The sequence below is a fragment of the Sciurus carolinensis genome, chromosome 3, assembly GCF_902686445.1.
Source record: "Sciurus carolinensis chromosome 3, mSciCar1.2, whole genome shotgun sequence".
Taxonomy (NCBI): Eukaryota; Metazoa; Chordata; class Mammalia; order Rodentia; family Sciuridae; genus Sciurus; species Sciurus carolinensis.
The window spans coordinates 84,668,956-84,684,129 of record NC_062215.1 but is presented as its reverse complement, the minus strand read 5'-3'; the positions used below and the strand labels follow the sequence as shown (position 1 = coordinate 84,684,129).

The following is a 15,174-nucleotide window of genomic DNA, read 5'->3' as shown; positions in this document are numbered from 1 at the left end:
GGTTCAGGGCCAGATAAGTTTTAAAATTTGGCACATACTTTCTGATTTTTACCATGCAAAGAATTATAATAAAAAAATGACTGCATTAAAAAATTTATTTACCTTAATCTAGCTTTTCTTTATTTAGCTGTTTGAATCCATTTATCATCTATTAATATTTCAGGTTAAAAAACAGCATTTAAAATGCATGTAATGAAAGGAAAGTACATAAATTACTGGAAAACAAACTAAATTTGTAAGTACTACACAAAAGGGAGTGAGTATGGAATATTATCAACAAAACAGAGTCATTTCCTTAACTGGGCAGGGTGGGAGTGGAGCGTAGGCAGAGTGCTAAAGAAGACTTCATGGAAAATACTATTTTTGTTGTAGTTTTTTCCAAGGGAAAACTAGTCAGCAGTCTCACGTATATGTAATAAAATTAATTTAAGAGTTTAAGTATAATTTACATTTCTTTTAAAATTCCTATAGGATGGAAATAGGACAAAGTATAAAACTATACTTGAAAGGTCTCACAAAATATATAATACTGTGTTCAAACTCATTTTAAGCTGATTATCACATATCAACATATTAACTAATGTCAAACATTCAAATATATTAAAATGTCGACATCTTAATCCGATTATGGTTTACCTAACTCACTCAATATAAAAGATCTTAAAAATAAATAAAACAAAAAAGTTTAAGATCAAACATATTTCAAAGTCTCTGAAGCAAAGAAACATCCTCTATATTCTCACAGTTCACAAATTCATACATGGCATACACATCTCCTAAGTTTGGATGCCCACTAGATAATGACTACTTTCATTTGCATAACATTCTAAACACTTCTATGAATTTAAAACAAACCTATTCATTCATTTACAGATTTGTATATTCATTATTCTACAAGTATTTTTGAGCTCCTTCTATGTGTAAGACACTACTCTTTGTAGTGGGCACCAAGAAGTTAAAAGTCAAAGTCCCTAATGTAATGGAGCTAATACATTCAATTATTTTAAGTGTGAGCAGGAGGAAAGTGCACAGGAGTGACTATCAGAAGACAGAAGAAATATAAATACTTAAAACTATCCAAAAGTCAATAAAAAAACTAATATATCAAAGGAGAATAAATAGTACATACCACAACCACAGGAACTCAGAAAGAACTGTTCCAATAAGGCCATTAATAATAATGCACATTAATACTACTTTATTGGGAAACTCGAAGTCTTCAAATCCGGTATAATGAAGTAAAAAGAAACCTGGCCATAACAGCAGCAAATTAAACAGACCTACAAAACCTAAGTATGTATAAAAGAGACAAAAGTTAAAATCGTGATTTATATCAATTTTCCAAACTCTATACTCAAAAATTAAGAAACATTAGAATCTGTACAAAGGATTCCAATAGGTTAATTAAACTAGAACTTCTGTTAGCTGTTCTATTTATTTATTTGTTTGTTTATTTTTTTGGTACTGGAGTTCAAACCCAGGGGCACTTTGCAGTCCTTCTCGTTTTTCATTTTGAGATGGTCTCACTAAGCTGCTAAAGTAGGCCTTGAACTTGCAAACCCCCTGCCCCAGACTCCCAAGTCACCAGAATTACAGGTACACCACCATGTCTTGCTTGTTGGTTTGTTTTTAAGTCAATTTTGTGAATGAGCAATACTAGATAAAGCTGATTGAAAAACTGGTGATCACCACCTTTGAGGTTCAATGATACACAATGTAAGGGAACAACTACTATGGAATAAATCACTCACGACAATTAAAAACAAAGTCTGTTAACCTTAGCTACTAATAATATGATATCCTAGAACTTAAAGAATTAACTGGTAGGGGTGTGTGTGTGTGTGTGTGTGTGTGTGTGTGTATTCAACCTAAATTGATATAAGGAATTAGATGGTTTGCTCTCTGATTCAAGTTGTACTTACTTTTTAAGCATCTGTGCAATACTAAGAATAATGGTGGAAGGTTCCAAAGATAAAATTTGTTCCTGCCCTTCCAGAGTTTATAATCTAGTTGGTGAGATAAGACATATATGGCAAATGGCTATTCAACATGGGAAATAAGTGGTCACAGACTGACCACTTAGAAAAAAAGGTTATGCTGTATAGTAGTTAAAAGTCTGTGCTCCATAGTCTGACTACCTCAGGTTCTAATCCCAGCTCTGCCATCTGCTAGTAGTATAAATCCTATGCAAGATGAGGAGAAACCTTTTTGAAGCCTTTGTTTTCCAATCTATAAATATGAAATAATAACATATTGCTGGGAAGATTAAGCAAATTGCCTGCCCAATAGTAGGCACTTGATAAAGTTAGCTATTATTAATATAGAAATTATATTTATATAAAATAATATACCTGTGAACATTAAGATTATAAGAAAATGACTTCCCTTTTCCTTCCAAAACACAAAAGTAAAATACTAAACAATCACTTAACGTAAACAACATCACAGTTAACTATATTCTTACCAAAGAACATTGGAATATCCAGCTTATCTTCTCTTTCTACTTTTCTCTTAATCATAACAATATAGACAGCATAGAGCATGGCTCCAACAAGAGACCAAATGGAACCTATAAGAATCAATGTAATGATTTAAAATTCCCATTCATTAACTAATTTCATATGCACTTATTTAAAATTGAATAATAAATCAGATACTAATTCCAGAAGTGGGAGTACAAAAATGAAAATATAAGGCATAATTCATCCCATCCATGTCCTCCAGTACAACAGGAAGGAATTAATTGTATAAACAAATAAATGCAAAAGCATTCACTTCAATGAACTAATCTCTTATATGTTGATTATAAAATTCATATTAGTAACATTTCATTTTAATTTTGAAATATATACTTTGTTTCCCTACATAAACAAGTTTGACACCTGATTGCTCAACTTAACCAACTTTTCTTTCTACCTCTAAGCTATAGCTTAATATAATTTTTCTCAACCCACATATCATTTTTAATATATATTCCACCACCACTCCCATTTTCAAAGTTCTATTGAAGTCCCACCTATTCCACAAAGCATCCTCCCACTATTCTGCCATATTTCCAACCTGTCTTCTGTTTTAGACAATTTAACACTTACTACAATTAAATATATTACTTTATTTCTAGTGATTTTATTTTCTTAATCCCATATTCTATTTCAAATCAAGAACAGCTCAAACACACTACAAACACACAATTTATAAATGTTCCAAAATAACTAATTTAATGTGGAGTGCACAGTATGTGAATAATACTGGTTCTACTCTTTAACTCACTCTCAAAAAATTAAGCTTTTAAAAACAACTAAATGAGGGTGGGAGGGGTGGGGGGGAAGGGAAAAAAATAACAGAATGAATCAAACAACATTACCCTATGTAAATTTATGATTACACAAATGGTATGCCTTGACTCCGTGTACAAATAGAGAAACAACATGTATCCCATTTGTTTACAATAAAAAAAAAAATTAAAGGAGAAAAAAAAAAAAAACAACAACTAAATGATGTGCTTCTGCCAACTGACCATACTCAGTACTTTAATCAATTATTCAAAAGGCCAATGTATTATTAAGTCTATTTTTAGATTAGTTTCAAACTTTTTTTAAGCAAAGGGAAAACAGCCTGTCAACAAAATCTTGCACACACAAACACATGTATTGCCTCGTGTATAAAAAGAAGCTTGGATGAGAGAGTAGTGAAGTACAAATGATCCTAGATCAAAAGAGCATTAGTGGAAAAAAATGAGTAAATTTAAAATGGGTCTACAGAGTAGATAACAGTACTATAATCAATGAATTTTTATAACTGTGGTGTACTTATGTAAGTTGTTAACATCTGGGTAATTTGGGTGAAGGTTATATAGGAATTATGCTTTTGCTTTTTGTTATTTCCAAAGGAAAATACTAAAAAAAGGGGGGGTGCATGTGTGAGCATGAATGTGCATGCCTGACAATAAGCACAATACTTACTTTTTTACTATAACCCAGCGAATCAAGTCAGGAACTTACCTATTGTATCTCTTCCAGCAGATTTTTCAGACCCTGACAGGTTTACCAGAACAACACCGCCAATGCTATGAGAATAAGAGATATTTGTGATGAACAAATAATACACTCCTTAACAGACTAATCATAAAGATAAAAATGATTTACAAGTGGTCATGACTAATCTCAACTTTGGATAAAAGTATCAAAGAATTAAGTGATTAATAGCTAACAATATTATCAGAATAGTACAGTGCAATCATTGTATTAACTCATTTAATCCTAACAAAATGCCTAATATTGCCTTATAAGGAAGATATTACCATCGACATTCCCTTTTTATATGAGATAACTAATACACAAAGAGATGAAATAATTTGACCAATATCACACAGCTGAGAATGAAACACAGGCAACCCAGTTCTAGAGTCTAATACTCTTCAGTGTGACTATTTTTCAATTACAGAAAAATTAACTAAATTGTCATCCCTCTGCTAATCTTTGTTTTTGGAGAAATAAATAAAGCCCGAAGAAACACAGTAATGGCACTACAATTGTTTACTAGTAAAACCTAAATTAAGAGTAAAGCTTTGCTTTCATACTTACATAGTACCACTAATCCCATGATTTTTTAAAATATGTTCTTTTTAGTTATTCATGATAGTAGAGTATTTTTTGACATGTTTATACAAATATGGAGTATGTCTTATTCTAATCAGGATCACAGTGTCATGGTTATACATGATGTGGAAACTCATTGTGTAGTATTCATATATGTGATTTTAATAGATAAAAATAAGACTATATTATCAAGAAAAAAGAGGTCGTTTGTTCATCTAATTGTTACTTATTGAGCAGCTAATGAGTAAAGCACCATGTCATGGCAGAGGACCTGATGGATATGGTTGATTTCTGTCTTCACAGTGTTTATATTGCATTTTGTAAGTTGTATATATTTTTTCAAGCAAAAGAAACATTGCTAATAAAAAAAGGTAATCTTAATTCTTTCATCTACTGATCAGAAAAATCAAAGTTGGGCTCTAGAAGAGAAATATAAAAAAGTAGTTTGTTTTCCCTTAGGAAATGATACCATATTTGACTTATATCAACTGTTCATACCCTTCAATTATAGAGTCAGCTTCCTGTTAACTAATCATTGTTTGTATTGGGTCCACTATTATTTTTTGAGTACCCACAAAATACTAGAGGTGGAGATCCAAGAGGACAGAAAAGGAGATCTTGTTCCTGGCTGCTCCGTGGTATGACACCAAGAAAGCAAAAAGGCAGCTTCTCCACAGGTGGGTGAATAAAAAAAGGGGGGCAAGTATACTTTACGGGAACCTAAAACTGGACATTCAAAGAGAGTGGGGACACAGATGGTTGGATATAATAAAATAAGAAAAAAAAACCCCAGCAGCACAGCTGCTGCCACAGCCGGGCCAGAAGCTCCAGCCAGAGAGGTCCCTCTGTGAGCATAGTAGATGTTTAAGGGAATTAAAGGAACCCACATTTTGGGGAGGCCTGAGGCATGTCTGGGTATGGAGCATTTAGAGACCAAGGACACTGCCCAACAAACCTGAAGGACACATTGCATGACACCCGAGTGTGGGAAAAAAAGCCGCCATCTCTCTAGGCAGCGGGTGGAGGTCCATTTTGCAGGGATGGTATAGGGGCCAGCAACTGAGAAAACTTATTCCTGGCAAACCTGAATTTGGCCTGAAATACAGGCCCAGTAAACACATGCTGCACATGTGCTTAAGTGACCAGAAGAAAATCAAACATGGAGAGAGGTTTACACAAGAGACAACTGGTCACAAAAACCTACCAGGCTCTACCCGACCCCGTCCAATCCCACTGCTTGCAGGACCAGCTGGAAGAGACCCATTGGCCGGGAGCTCAGAAGGGTGGGGCTGGAGAAATTGTTTGGAAACTGAACCTGAGACCAGGAAATGTGGGTCTGCAGGTGAAGTAGGGGACTAAGAATTACTTCCTGATCCCATGAGTGGAACCCAGGGAAACCCTGGGATAAAGTCCTCCAGCATGGACCAGCAAGTACAGGATGCTAGAGGCACGCTGATTTAAGATCTCCAGACCAAATGTCATTCAGTGAAAAGCCTGGAGCCTTCCTAGGCCTAACCCCTCCCTCCAGGAATTCTACCTACAGGATTACCTTTCTCACTCCAGCAACCCAGACGGTGGAGCATTGCACTCCAGATAACCCCACCTAAAACTTCTGAGAAGAGAAGCTGAGAATATTTTTGAACTCCAACAGAAAGAATTCTTTAACTTTTCATCAAGATTTTTTTTTTAATTCTTTTCACTGTTTAATTATGACCTTAATAGTACATGGACATTTATAGTTTCCTATTTTTTCTTTCTTCTCATCTCTAGCATTTTTGAAGCCAATTATTTTACACGAATTAGTTTTTTGTGAACTAGGATATTCAATTAGTATATTTTAGTTTAGTTTTGTATTTTTTTATTTAAATTTTTGCTTTATGTATATTTTTTCTACCTACTTGTTTCCCTTGATTCTTTTTTTCTGCTAACAGTCAATCTCTATTTTTCTTTCACTCTTCCTTTAATCTTGTCTTCTCTCCTCCTCCCTCATAATCATCACATCCTATATCACTTCTGTTCTCTCCCCATCCATCATTTGAAAATGTAAACCCTTTTGCAAAGTTGCTGTTTTTATTATAAGCATAACTGATCATGTCATTTATTTATTGTGATAATTAACATTGTAGACCTCATAGTAAGAACTATTTGGTTTAATGCTGTATATTGTTTGCATTCGTTGTTGTTATTGTCTCCCCCTCAACAGTGAGGTACTGGAAACCTTCAGGGACATTGTAAGACCACAGGGTAGAAACTCTACCACCTCAGGTTTATACTTTTAGATGGGCAGACATGCAAACAACATGAAAAAGCAAGGGAACGAATCACCCCAAGCAAACAAAGACACTCCAATAACAGAATCCATCAATAGCACAGTGGCAGAAATGTCAGAGAACAAGTTTAGAATGTACATAAACTGATCTGCGAAGTAAAGGATGATGTAAGAGTGCAAATACAGGTAGGAAAAGATCACTTAAATATAGAGATAGAGATTCTGAAAAACAGAAATCCTTGAAATGAAGGAAACAATAAATCAAATTAAAAATTCAATAGAAAGCATCAATGACAGACTAGAGCACTTGGAAGACAGAACTTCAGGCAATGAAGACAAAATATGTAATCTTGAAAAGAGAGTTGACCACAAAGAGATATTAAGAAACCATGCACAGAAATTCCAAAAATTATGGGATAGCACGAAAAGACCAAATTTTAAGATTTATCAGAATAGATGAAGGCATGGAGATACAAACCAAAGAAATGGAGAATCTTTTCAATGAAATGTCAAAATTTATTTCCCAAAGTTAAAGAATGAAATGGAAAATCAAATAAAAGAGGTTTCCAGAACGCCAAACGTGCAAAATTACAACAGACCCACATCAAGGCACATTATAATAAAAACTGCCTACCATACAGAATAAGGACAAAATTTTCAGGCTGCAAGAGAAAAGTATCACATCACACAAAGGGGGAAACCAATTCAGATCTTAGCTAAGTTCTCAACCCAGAACCTGAAAGCTAGGAGGCCCTGGAACAACATACACCAAGCTCTGAAAGAAAAATGGATGCCAACTAAGAATCCAATATCCAGCAAAATTAGGTTCAGATTTGAAGATGAAATTAAAACCTTCCATGATAAACAAAAATTAAAAGTTCACAACCAGATGCCTGCACTTCAGAATATCTCAACAAAATATTCCATGAAAATTTTAAAAAAGGTAAAAATCAGCAAAGGGAGGAACTACACTAAAGAAATAGTCAATCAAAGGAGAAACTAATTCAAATTAAAAGCTAAAAGTACATCAAAATGACCGGGAATACATTTCATGAACAATGGCCTAAATTCCTAAATCAAAAGACAAAGGTTGGCAGACTGGATTAAAAACAAGTCCCAACAATACAATGTCTCCAAGAGACACACCTCAACGGCAAAGACATCCACAGACTGAAGGTGAAAGGATGGGAAAAAAACATCACTCACGTGGACTGCAAAAACAAACTGGGGGTTTCTATCCTCTAAAATAGACTAAGTTCTATGTATGCTATATAATTCTAATTATACAATTGTAATATTATCTTAATATATCTTTAGCATTTGTAGGGTTGGTTTGATAGCTCCCTTTCCACTGATACTTTTTCTTGCTTTTTTTCTTGATTAGACTTGTTAGATTTTTATCAACTTTTAGCTGTAATATTTCTTTTCTAATTTTTGCATATTTCTGCTCCTACTCTTATTTCTTCCTACTACCTAATTTAAAAACAATTTGATTGTTAATCTATCTTATTTCTGATACAAATACTTTAAGTTTTCAGTCTGCAACTGAGTACTATTTCCTCTCAGTGATTTGAAGATTTAAAGTTTTTATTATCACTTAGTACAAAACACTTTTTATTTACTTTTCTTGTGCTTTCTTCTTTGATCTGTGAGATATTTGGGTGTGCCATTTAAATCTGAAGTAGTTGAGACATGGAGGTGGGGTTCTATATATCTTTAGGTGATTGATTTCAAACGTAATAAATCATGCAGGAAACATAGTCTGCATGATTTCAAATTTTTTAAATTTATCAAAGCTTATTTTATGACAGAAGAAAGGCTATTAATTTTCAACTTGCCATTTTTGTGTATAACAAATAGGTCAAGGTGGCGAATGTTGTTAAGTCTTCTATATCATTACTCCTTCCAGTAAAGTGAGGGACTTAAAATCTCCAAATATGATTGTGGATTTTCTTTCTAGTTCTATTAATTTTTACTTCATGTATTTGAAATTTTATTATTAGGTACATACACATTCAGGATTATTATACTTTCTTAAAGAAGTTACCCTTTCGAGGTTAAGAAATGTTCACCTTTATCTCTGAAAATACTTTTCCTTGAAATTTATTTTATATTAATAGCTCTACTTCAGATTTCTCAGGCTTATTTTCCCCTTCTTTTGCCTTTACCCTATTGGTGTACTGATATTTAAAGTGTGACATATGTATAGAGTATATAGTTATTGTTTGCTTTTACACATGTTGAACACATACCCTTTAATTACAATATCTAGATCATTTATATTTAAATTGATTATTGGTAATGTTAAAAAAAATAACTGACATGAAGGTCAGTGAAAAATTGGGGAAATGATGTTTGATGATATAGTACTTAGGAAAACAGGTTAAACAGTCCTGCTCTCAGGCTCAGAGAGAAGACTGTCAGAGTACTTTTGTTGCAATTGTTCATCTTCATTTATTATGTGGTACACAGCGAAAGATTTATTGTTTGTTAACACTTTTTATTATGCAAATAAAAAAATAATATATACATATATATGTGTATATATGTGTACATACCTACATGTGTATATATTTGTGTGTGTGTATATATATATGTACATACATACACACACACACACACACACACACACACAAACACATATACTGTTCCATAGGCAATCTCTTAGGTATCCCATTATGGTTTTAAAGTAAAATTCTCTAATAAGAAATAATGCTGGGTATTTTTTCATATGCTTATTTGCCATCTGATTGTCCTCTTCAATGAAATACCTATTTATGTGTTTTGTTAATTTTCAATTGCATTATTTGCTGATTGTTGAGTTTTCCAGTCCTTGTATATTTTGTAAACAAGTATGTGTGTTGCAAAAAAAAAAATGTAGACTTTGTCCTTTATGATTGAAACCCATGAAACTAAATAAAAAAAAATACTAGAAACCATAAGTTTTGTTTCCATCTAGATGATGATAATAATAGTAATAATAATGATGCTAAATATAGTTGAGTACCTATTGAGCACTTTAGAAGTTTTAACTCATCTAATTATCATGATAATACTATGAGACAAATTCTATTATCATCATCCCCAATTTAAAGATGAAGAAATAGGCAAAGAGGTAAAAAAAAAAAAAAAAAAAAAAAAAAAAAAAAAAAAAAACTTGCCCAAGATCTCAAAACTAGTAATGATGAAGATGGAATTGGATTACAGGTGGTGAAATGAGATTTCTTGGCTCATCAGAAGATTTCCTTCAATTCTACTGCTGTGTCAACTTCTTCTCATAACCTCAGAAATTCAATCTCCTTAAGGCCAGTTCAAAAACAAAGTATTAAACAATGTTTAATACAGTATTTGTAAGAACATATAATATACAAAAATGTTTCCAATATCAATTTATCTAGAAAACAAGCAAGCAAACTTTCTCTTAAAAGACAGAAAGTAACAATTTCAGACTTATGAGTCATGTTCTCTCTGTTGCAAATCATATCCACTGCTGTGGCCCTAAAGCAGTTATAGACAATATGCAAATAAATAAGAATGGCTCTGTTCCAATACAACTTCATTTATTAGTCAATATTGGCAGAGCTAGGGGTGAAGCTCAATGGTAAATTGCTTGCCTAGCCTGTGCAAGCCCCTGGGTTCAGTCCTCAACACCACAAAAGTAAAAAACAAAAACTGGCAAACAGCCTACCTTAGTTTGCCAATCTCTATTGTAGACCTATTTTAATGAAAAGGAGTAACAGACTGTCAAAATACTTGCAAGTTCCTTTTTTGAACCTGTCTTTATTAAGTAGTGCTAAGAAAATTTAGAAATTAGTACACAGTTGAAATTAAATTTAATAAAAACTCATTTACTTCCCCAATACAAATACATTGCATTTGCCCAAAATAAAAACATGCTTGGTTTAAAATATTTGCCAACTATGCAAAAGAATAAATTCCTGGTGACTATAGTCTAGATGGCAAGCTAATTATGTCAACCAGACTACTTATTGAAACTACCACAGTCAACTTTCCCTCACATTTAAAAGACAAAAACACATAGTAAGAACTACCAGTCTTATTTGATTGCCATCAATCTCTAGGACAGTCATTTCCATACACTGCCAAACTTTAAAACGAGGTTGCAAAGCAGGTAATATTTTCATGATTTTCTCAACTAGGAAAACCTCTCAAAGTTTAAGGGAACTGTTCAGGGGCAAATAACAGCTCTGATTCAATTCCAGCTCTGACAAATCTGAAGTAATGGCACTTCTTTTGCTACTAAATCACTCTGCTACCTTCTTTGCTTTCTAATTTTCTCTCACAAAAATAACAACTTTATCAAATCAACACATCTTTTTTGAGTAATGTCTATGGGCAAAACCCAATGCTAAGGCTTTGGTGACACAAAGAAGTATAAAACAAGGCTTTAGTCTTCAAAGGTTTACAATTCAGAAAGGAAGACAAAAGAAACATACACGAAATTAAATAAAGATTTAAGTACAGTTACTGACAATACTGCAGCAATGCAGTAGTATAGCTTTCCAAATGAATTATACAGAAAGTAAGCAAGAAATCACTGGAGGTTGAGACAATTAGAAAAGATAGAATGTTAGATTTCTAGAAGCAATAGGAGAAATCAAAGCCAAAACAAAAAGGGGCATTTGCCTTAAGGACAAGGGAACAGATACTTGGGAAGATATAATGACTAAGTTGGCACCTTAAGTTAAATTTGAATCTCAGCATAATAATTAGTAAGTCTACAATTATATGAATGAAAACCAAAGCTGTCTTGGGATGCTTCCCTCCAGTTACCCTATCCAGGAAGAACTGGAAAACTGCTCTAGCACATGATGTAGGGTTGAGTAGCATAAAGTTCATTTAAGCCTTCTTTACTCTCCTCTCTCTTGGCCTGTGTTACTGTGTAAAATAAACTCCTGTATCACAACCAGAAATTTTTTCAACATCACATTTTTAAGCAGAGTTAACTAATATACACTATATTCTTACCTTAAAATTACAGCTAATAGTTTAGAGAGGGTAAACCTATCTCCACTGTTACTTGGAAACACTGCAGCAAGGATTAAAGTAAAAAGTCCTATGGGGAGAAAAGGACAAAAAAATTAAATGAGCTTAAATATTATCAACATCACTTACTACCAGATACATTGTTTTAATAAATTATATACCCAGCTTTTAAACTAGTTTTTTTTGTGTGCGATTTTTTGAATAAGAATGAGATTGCAGTTACCTAGGCTAAAATGTTCCAAGACAATACATAAAATAGCCATGTTCATTTCAACATTAGAGATCAAGAACAGTACAATTTCTTTTTCCTTTTTGTTTCTTTCCCTCTACCCCTGTACTAGGGATTGACTCCAGGGGTGCTTTACCACTGAGCTACATCCCTAGCTCTTTTTGTTTTTTAATTTTGAGACAGGGTCTTGCTAGGTTGCCCCAGGCTCAAACTTGTAATTCTCCTGCCTCAGTCTCCCAAGTAGCTGGAATTACAGGCATGCACCACGTGCCTGGCTCTTTTTATACTAATAAAAGAGTTAAATTGAACATTCAAAGCAACATATTGTGAGCTCATCATAATTGAGCCTGTGTGCTAAAGTTATTTTTATAGCTTCAAAAATACTTCTTTTATCTTCCAGATTTGGAAGGTGGTTTAATTTTAAAAATAAAACACCTACCATAGAGAAAATTATAGTTCTGAAATAAGCAATTACATTTAGCCAAAGGGTCTAGAAAAAGATCTTTGACAAGGAAATGTTCAGGCTATAATGACAATACAAAGAGTCAGTCTAAAAAACTTTTAATATACTGGTGCTTTAAAAAAACAAACTGCAAAGTACTTGAAGAAACATAAACAGCACAAAACTAAGGAAGTAAACTATAAATATTAAGGAGTTATAATACACTAATGTACATTAGAACTAATATGATAGAAATATCTATATATGTACATACACACATATATATATACAAGTTATATATTCAATATATAATCAATTTATAATGCAAACTTTTAAGACAAATTTCTTACCAGAAGTTGAAGACAAAATATTAACTATAGCAACTTGTGTGTCTGAAAGTGCTTCTTGATATGACAAATTTGCCAAAAACCACTAAAGAAAAAGAAAAAGTGAAATCTAATGAGACATGCTTATATCTGTCATTACGATTTACAGTCCCCTTTTTATCCTCCTCTTCCTCAAAATTGTTACTGTAAAAGGTTTTTAGAAGGCACTTTGTATTGAAAAATCACAGGTCCCCACAAAGGGACAAAAATGTATGATGGGGAGGTGGGCTGGGATGTAGCTTAGTGGTAAAACACTTGCCTGAAAGCCCTGAGCTCAACCCCCAGGATTCAAAAAGAAAGAAAGAAAGAAAAAGACAAAAACCCAATTTCACCCCCCACACACACACAAAAGAAGTATAATGAGACCTAAGATCTTGCTATCCAATATCCCTTATGAAATTAACAAAAGTTGGGAAAAAAATTAGTATTCAGCTTTTATTATATGAGGATAAAACTGAGTACCATCAAATCAACTTTAAAACTTGCTTTATTCAAGCACTGTCAGTACTCAATGTAAATCAAGTCTGAATTTGAGAAAATTCTCAAACCTTAAAGCATAGACAGATGAAAAACATAATGAGAACTCTAAGAAATTTAATGATACCCATGGGGATGGATGGAAACAGCTACATAAGAGGCTGTATTTACTTTGGAAAATTAGAAATATTCTATGAAAACTGTCATTAGCTAAATGTGACTATTTCTCTGGTTCTCAGTTTAGAGACAGAACCCAAAGTTTGTATCTAGTGAAGAAGTTTTCTAACTATAAGGACTTTTAGTTTTTTCTTCCTTTGAACATCTGTGTTTAGGATATCCTTACATTCCCAATCATGTGTCTGCTTTGATTTAGGGAATGAGAAATAACACCTCCTTTTGGTGAACCCTAGGGTGTGTGTATGTTCAAAGTTCACTTACTTTCACTGATAACTCATCCTTTTTTTGTGTGAATGAACATTTTTTTAAACTATTTTAAACAATGCTACTATGAATATTCTAAGACATACCCACCTTGTACAATGTGTTTAAGTGTGACTGAAGTATATTCTCAGATGTTGATTGCCCAGTCAACTAAAGCAAAGTAACTGTTAGTCTATTTTTGATAAGTTACTTACATAAACTGACTGGAGTTACTCCACCAAACAACTTGCCTCTATTTATATAGACATCTTGAACTATCTCATGACTTGCAGCAAAATAAGTAATTAAGATTAGCATTTTCATTTCAAAGCACAATAGATACATGATCTTAGGCACCAAACGGTACAAATGGTTGGGAGTACAATAAATAGTCTGCATTTGATCTATACTGCACTGAAGGCTAAAGTCAAAATGAAACTGTGCAAAAGTGGTTCTAATTTGTAATCCTTACTTCTTAGATAATTTCACTAACCTATCTAAATAAGAAAATGAGCAGCAACTGGTAAGATGTATAATATCAAACATACATGAATATAGGAGCTACAATCTGCCTGTAATTGAAATGCTAGAAAAGAGGCAGAGTCTGCCCTTAATTATCTTTTGGAGATTTTCTGCAAGAACAGACAATGTTTACAGGATAATAATTAGTTTTCCTGACCCATTTCTCTTATTACCTTAATACTTAAACATTGTACTCATTTCCCAACCAATCTCACTGGCTCTTGGAAATGCAAAGTAGAGAAATAACAGATCCCTTTGGTGGCAGGCATTCAACGATCTTAAGAATTCTTCAATACCTACAAACTCTTTCCAGAAAGACCTTCCTATTCCCTCTCAAGTCTAAAGCACCCTCATCACAAAAAAGACACATCTCCACTATCCTCCGATAAAAAATTTCCATACAATACGATGTCTCCCTTCATTATTCCGAAACTGAAGACGACATCTTACTAATTATTTTAGCAAATAATTTATACAGTAATTAACTTTTTTTTGTTTTTTGTTTAAGAAAATTTGCTTTAACAAGACAAAATACAAGCCTTTATTCCCTTTAAAATCTTATTTAACTAATTATTTCAATGTAAAACATTAGCATATTTTATGGAAAATAACTAGTATTTTTTTCTTTGTGGTACTGTGGACAGAATAAAAAAACATTACAAAACAAATTCATTTTTAAATTAACTGAAAAGAATAATTATCATTTTTAAAAAGCTATTTGACAAAAATTGTAGTCAAGGTGTACATGATGATTTGATAAATACATATGTTGTTTACTGATTACCAAATTAAGTAGCATATCACCTTCCATAATTAGCATCATT

At 32.9% G+C, this 15,174-nt stretch overlaps 1 protein-coding gene across 1 annotated transcript in view; it reads right to left on the bottom strand.

Annotated features, from left to right (window-relative positions):
• The window catches only part of Slc35f5 (solute carrier family 35 member F5), a 39,577-nt gene that overhangs the window by 7,199 nt on the left and 17,204 nt on the right, over positions 1 to 15,174 (bottom strand). The window contains exons 8-12 of the mRNA XM_047544846.1: positions 12,896 to 12,977; positions 11,857 to 11,944; positions 4,002 to 4,066; positions 2,465 to 2,569; positions 1,130 to 1,289 (exon numbers count right to left, since the gene is read on the bottom strand). Of these exons, the coding sequence (XP_047400802.1) occupies positions 1,130 to 1,289; positions 2,465 to 2,569; positions 4,002 to 4,066; positions 11,857 to 11,944; positions 12,896 to 12,977 (500 nt within the window). The remainder of the gene's footprint in view (positions 1 to 1,129; positions 1,290 to 2,464; positions 2,570 to 4,001; positions 4,067 to 11,856; positions 11,945 to 12,895; positions 12,978 to 15,174) is intronic.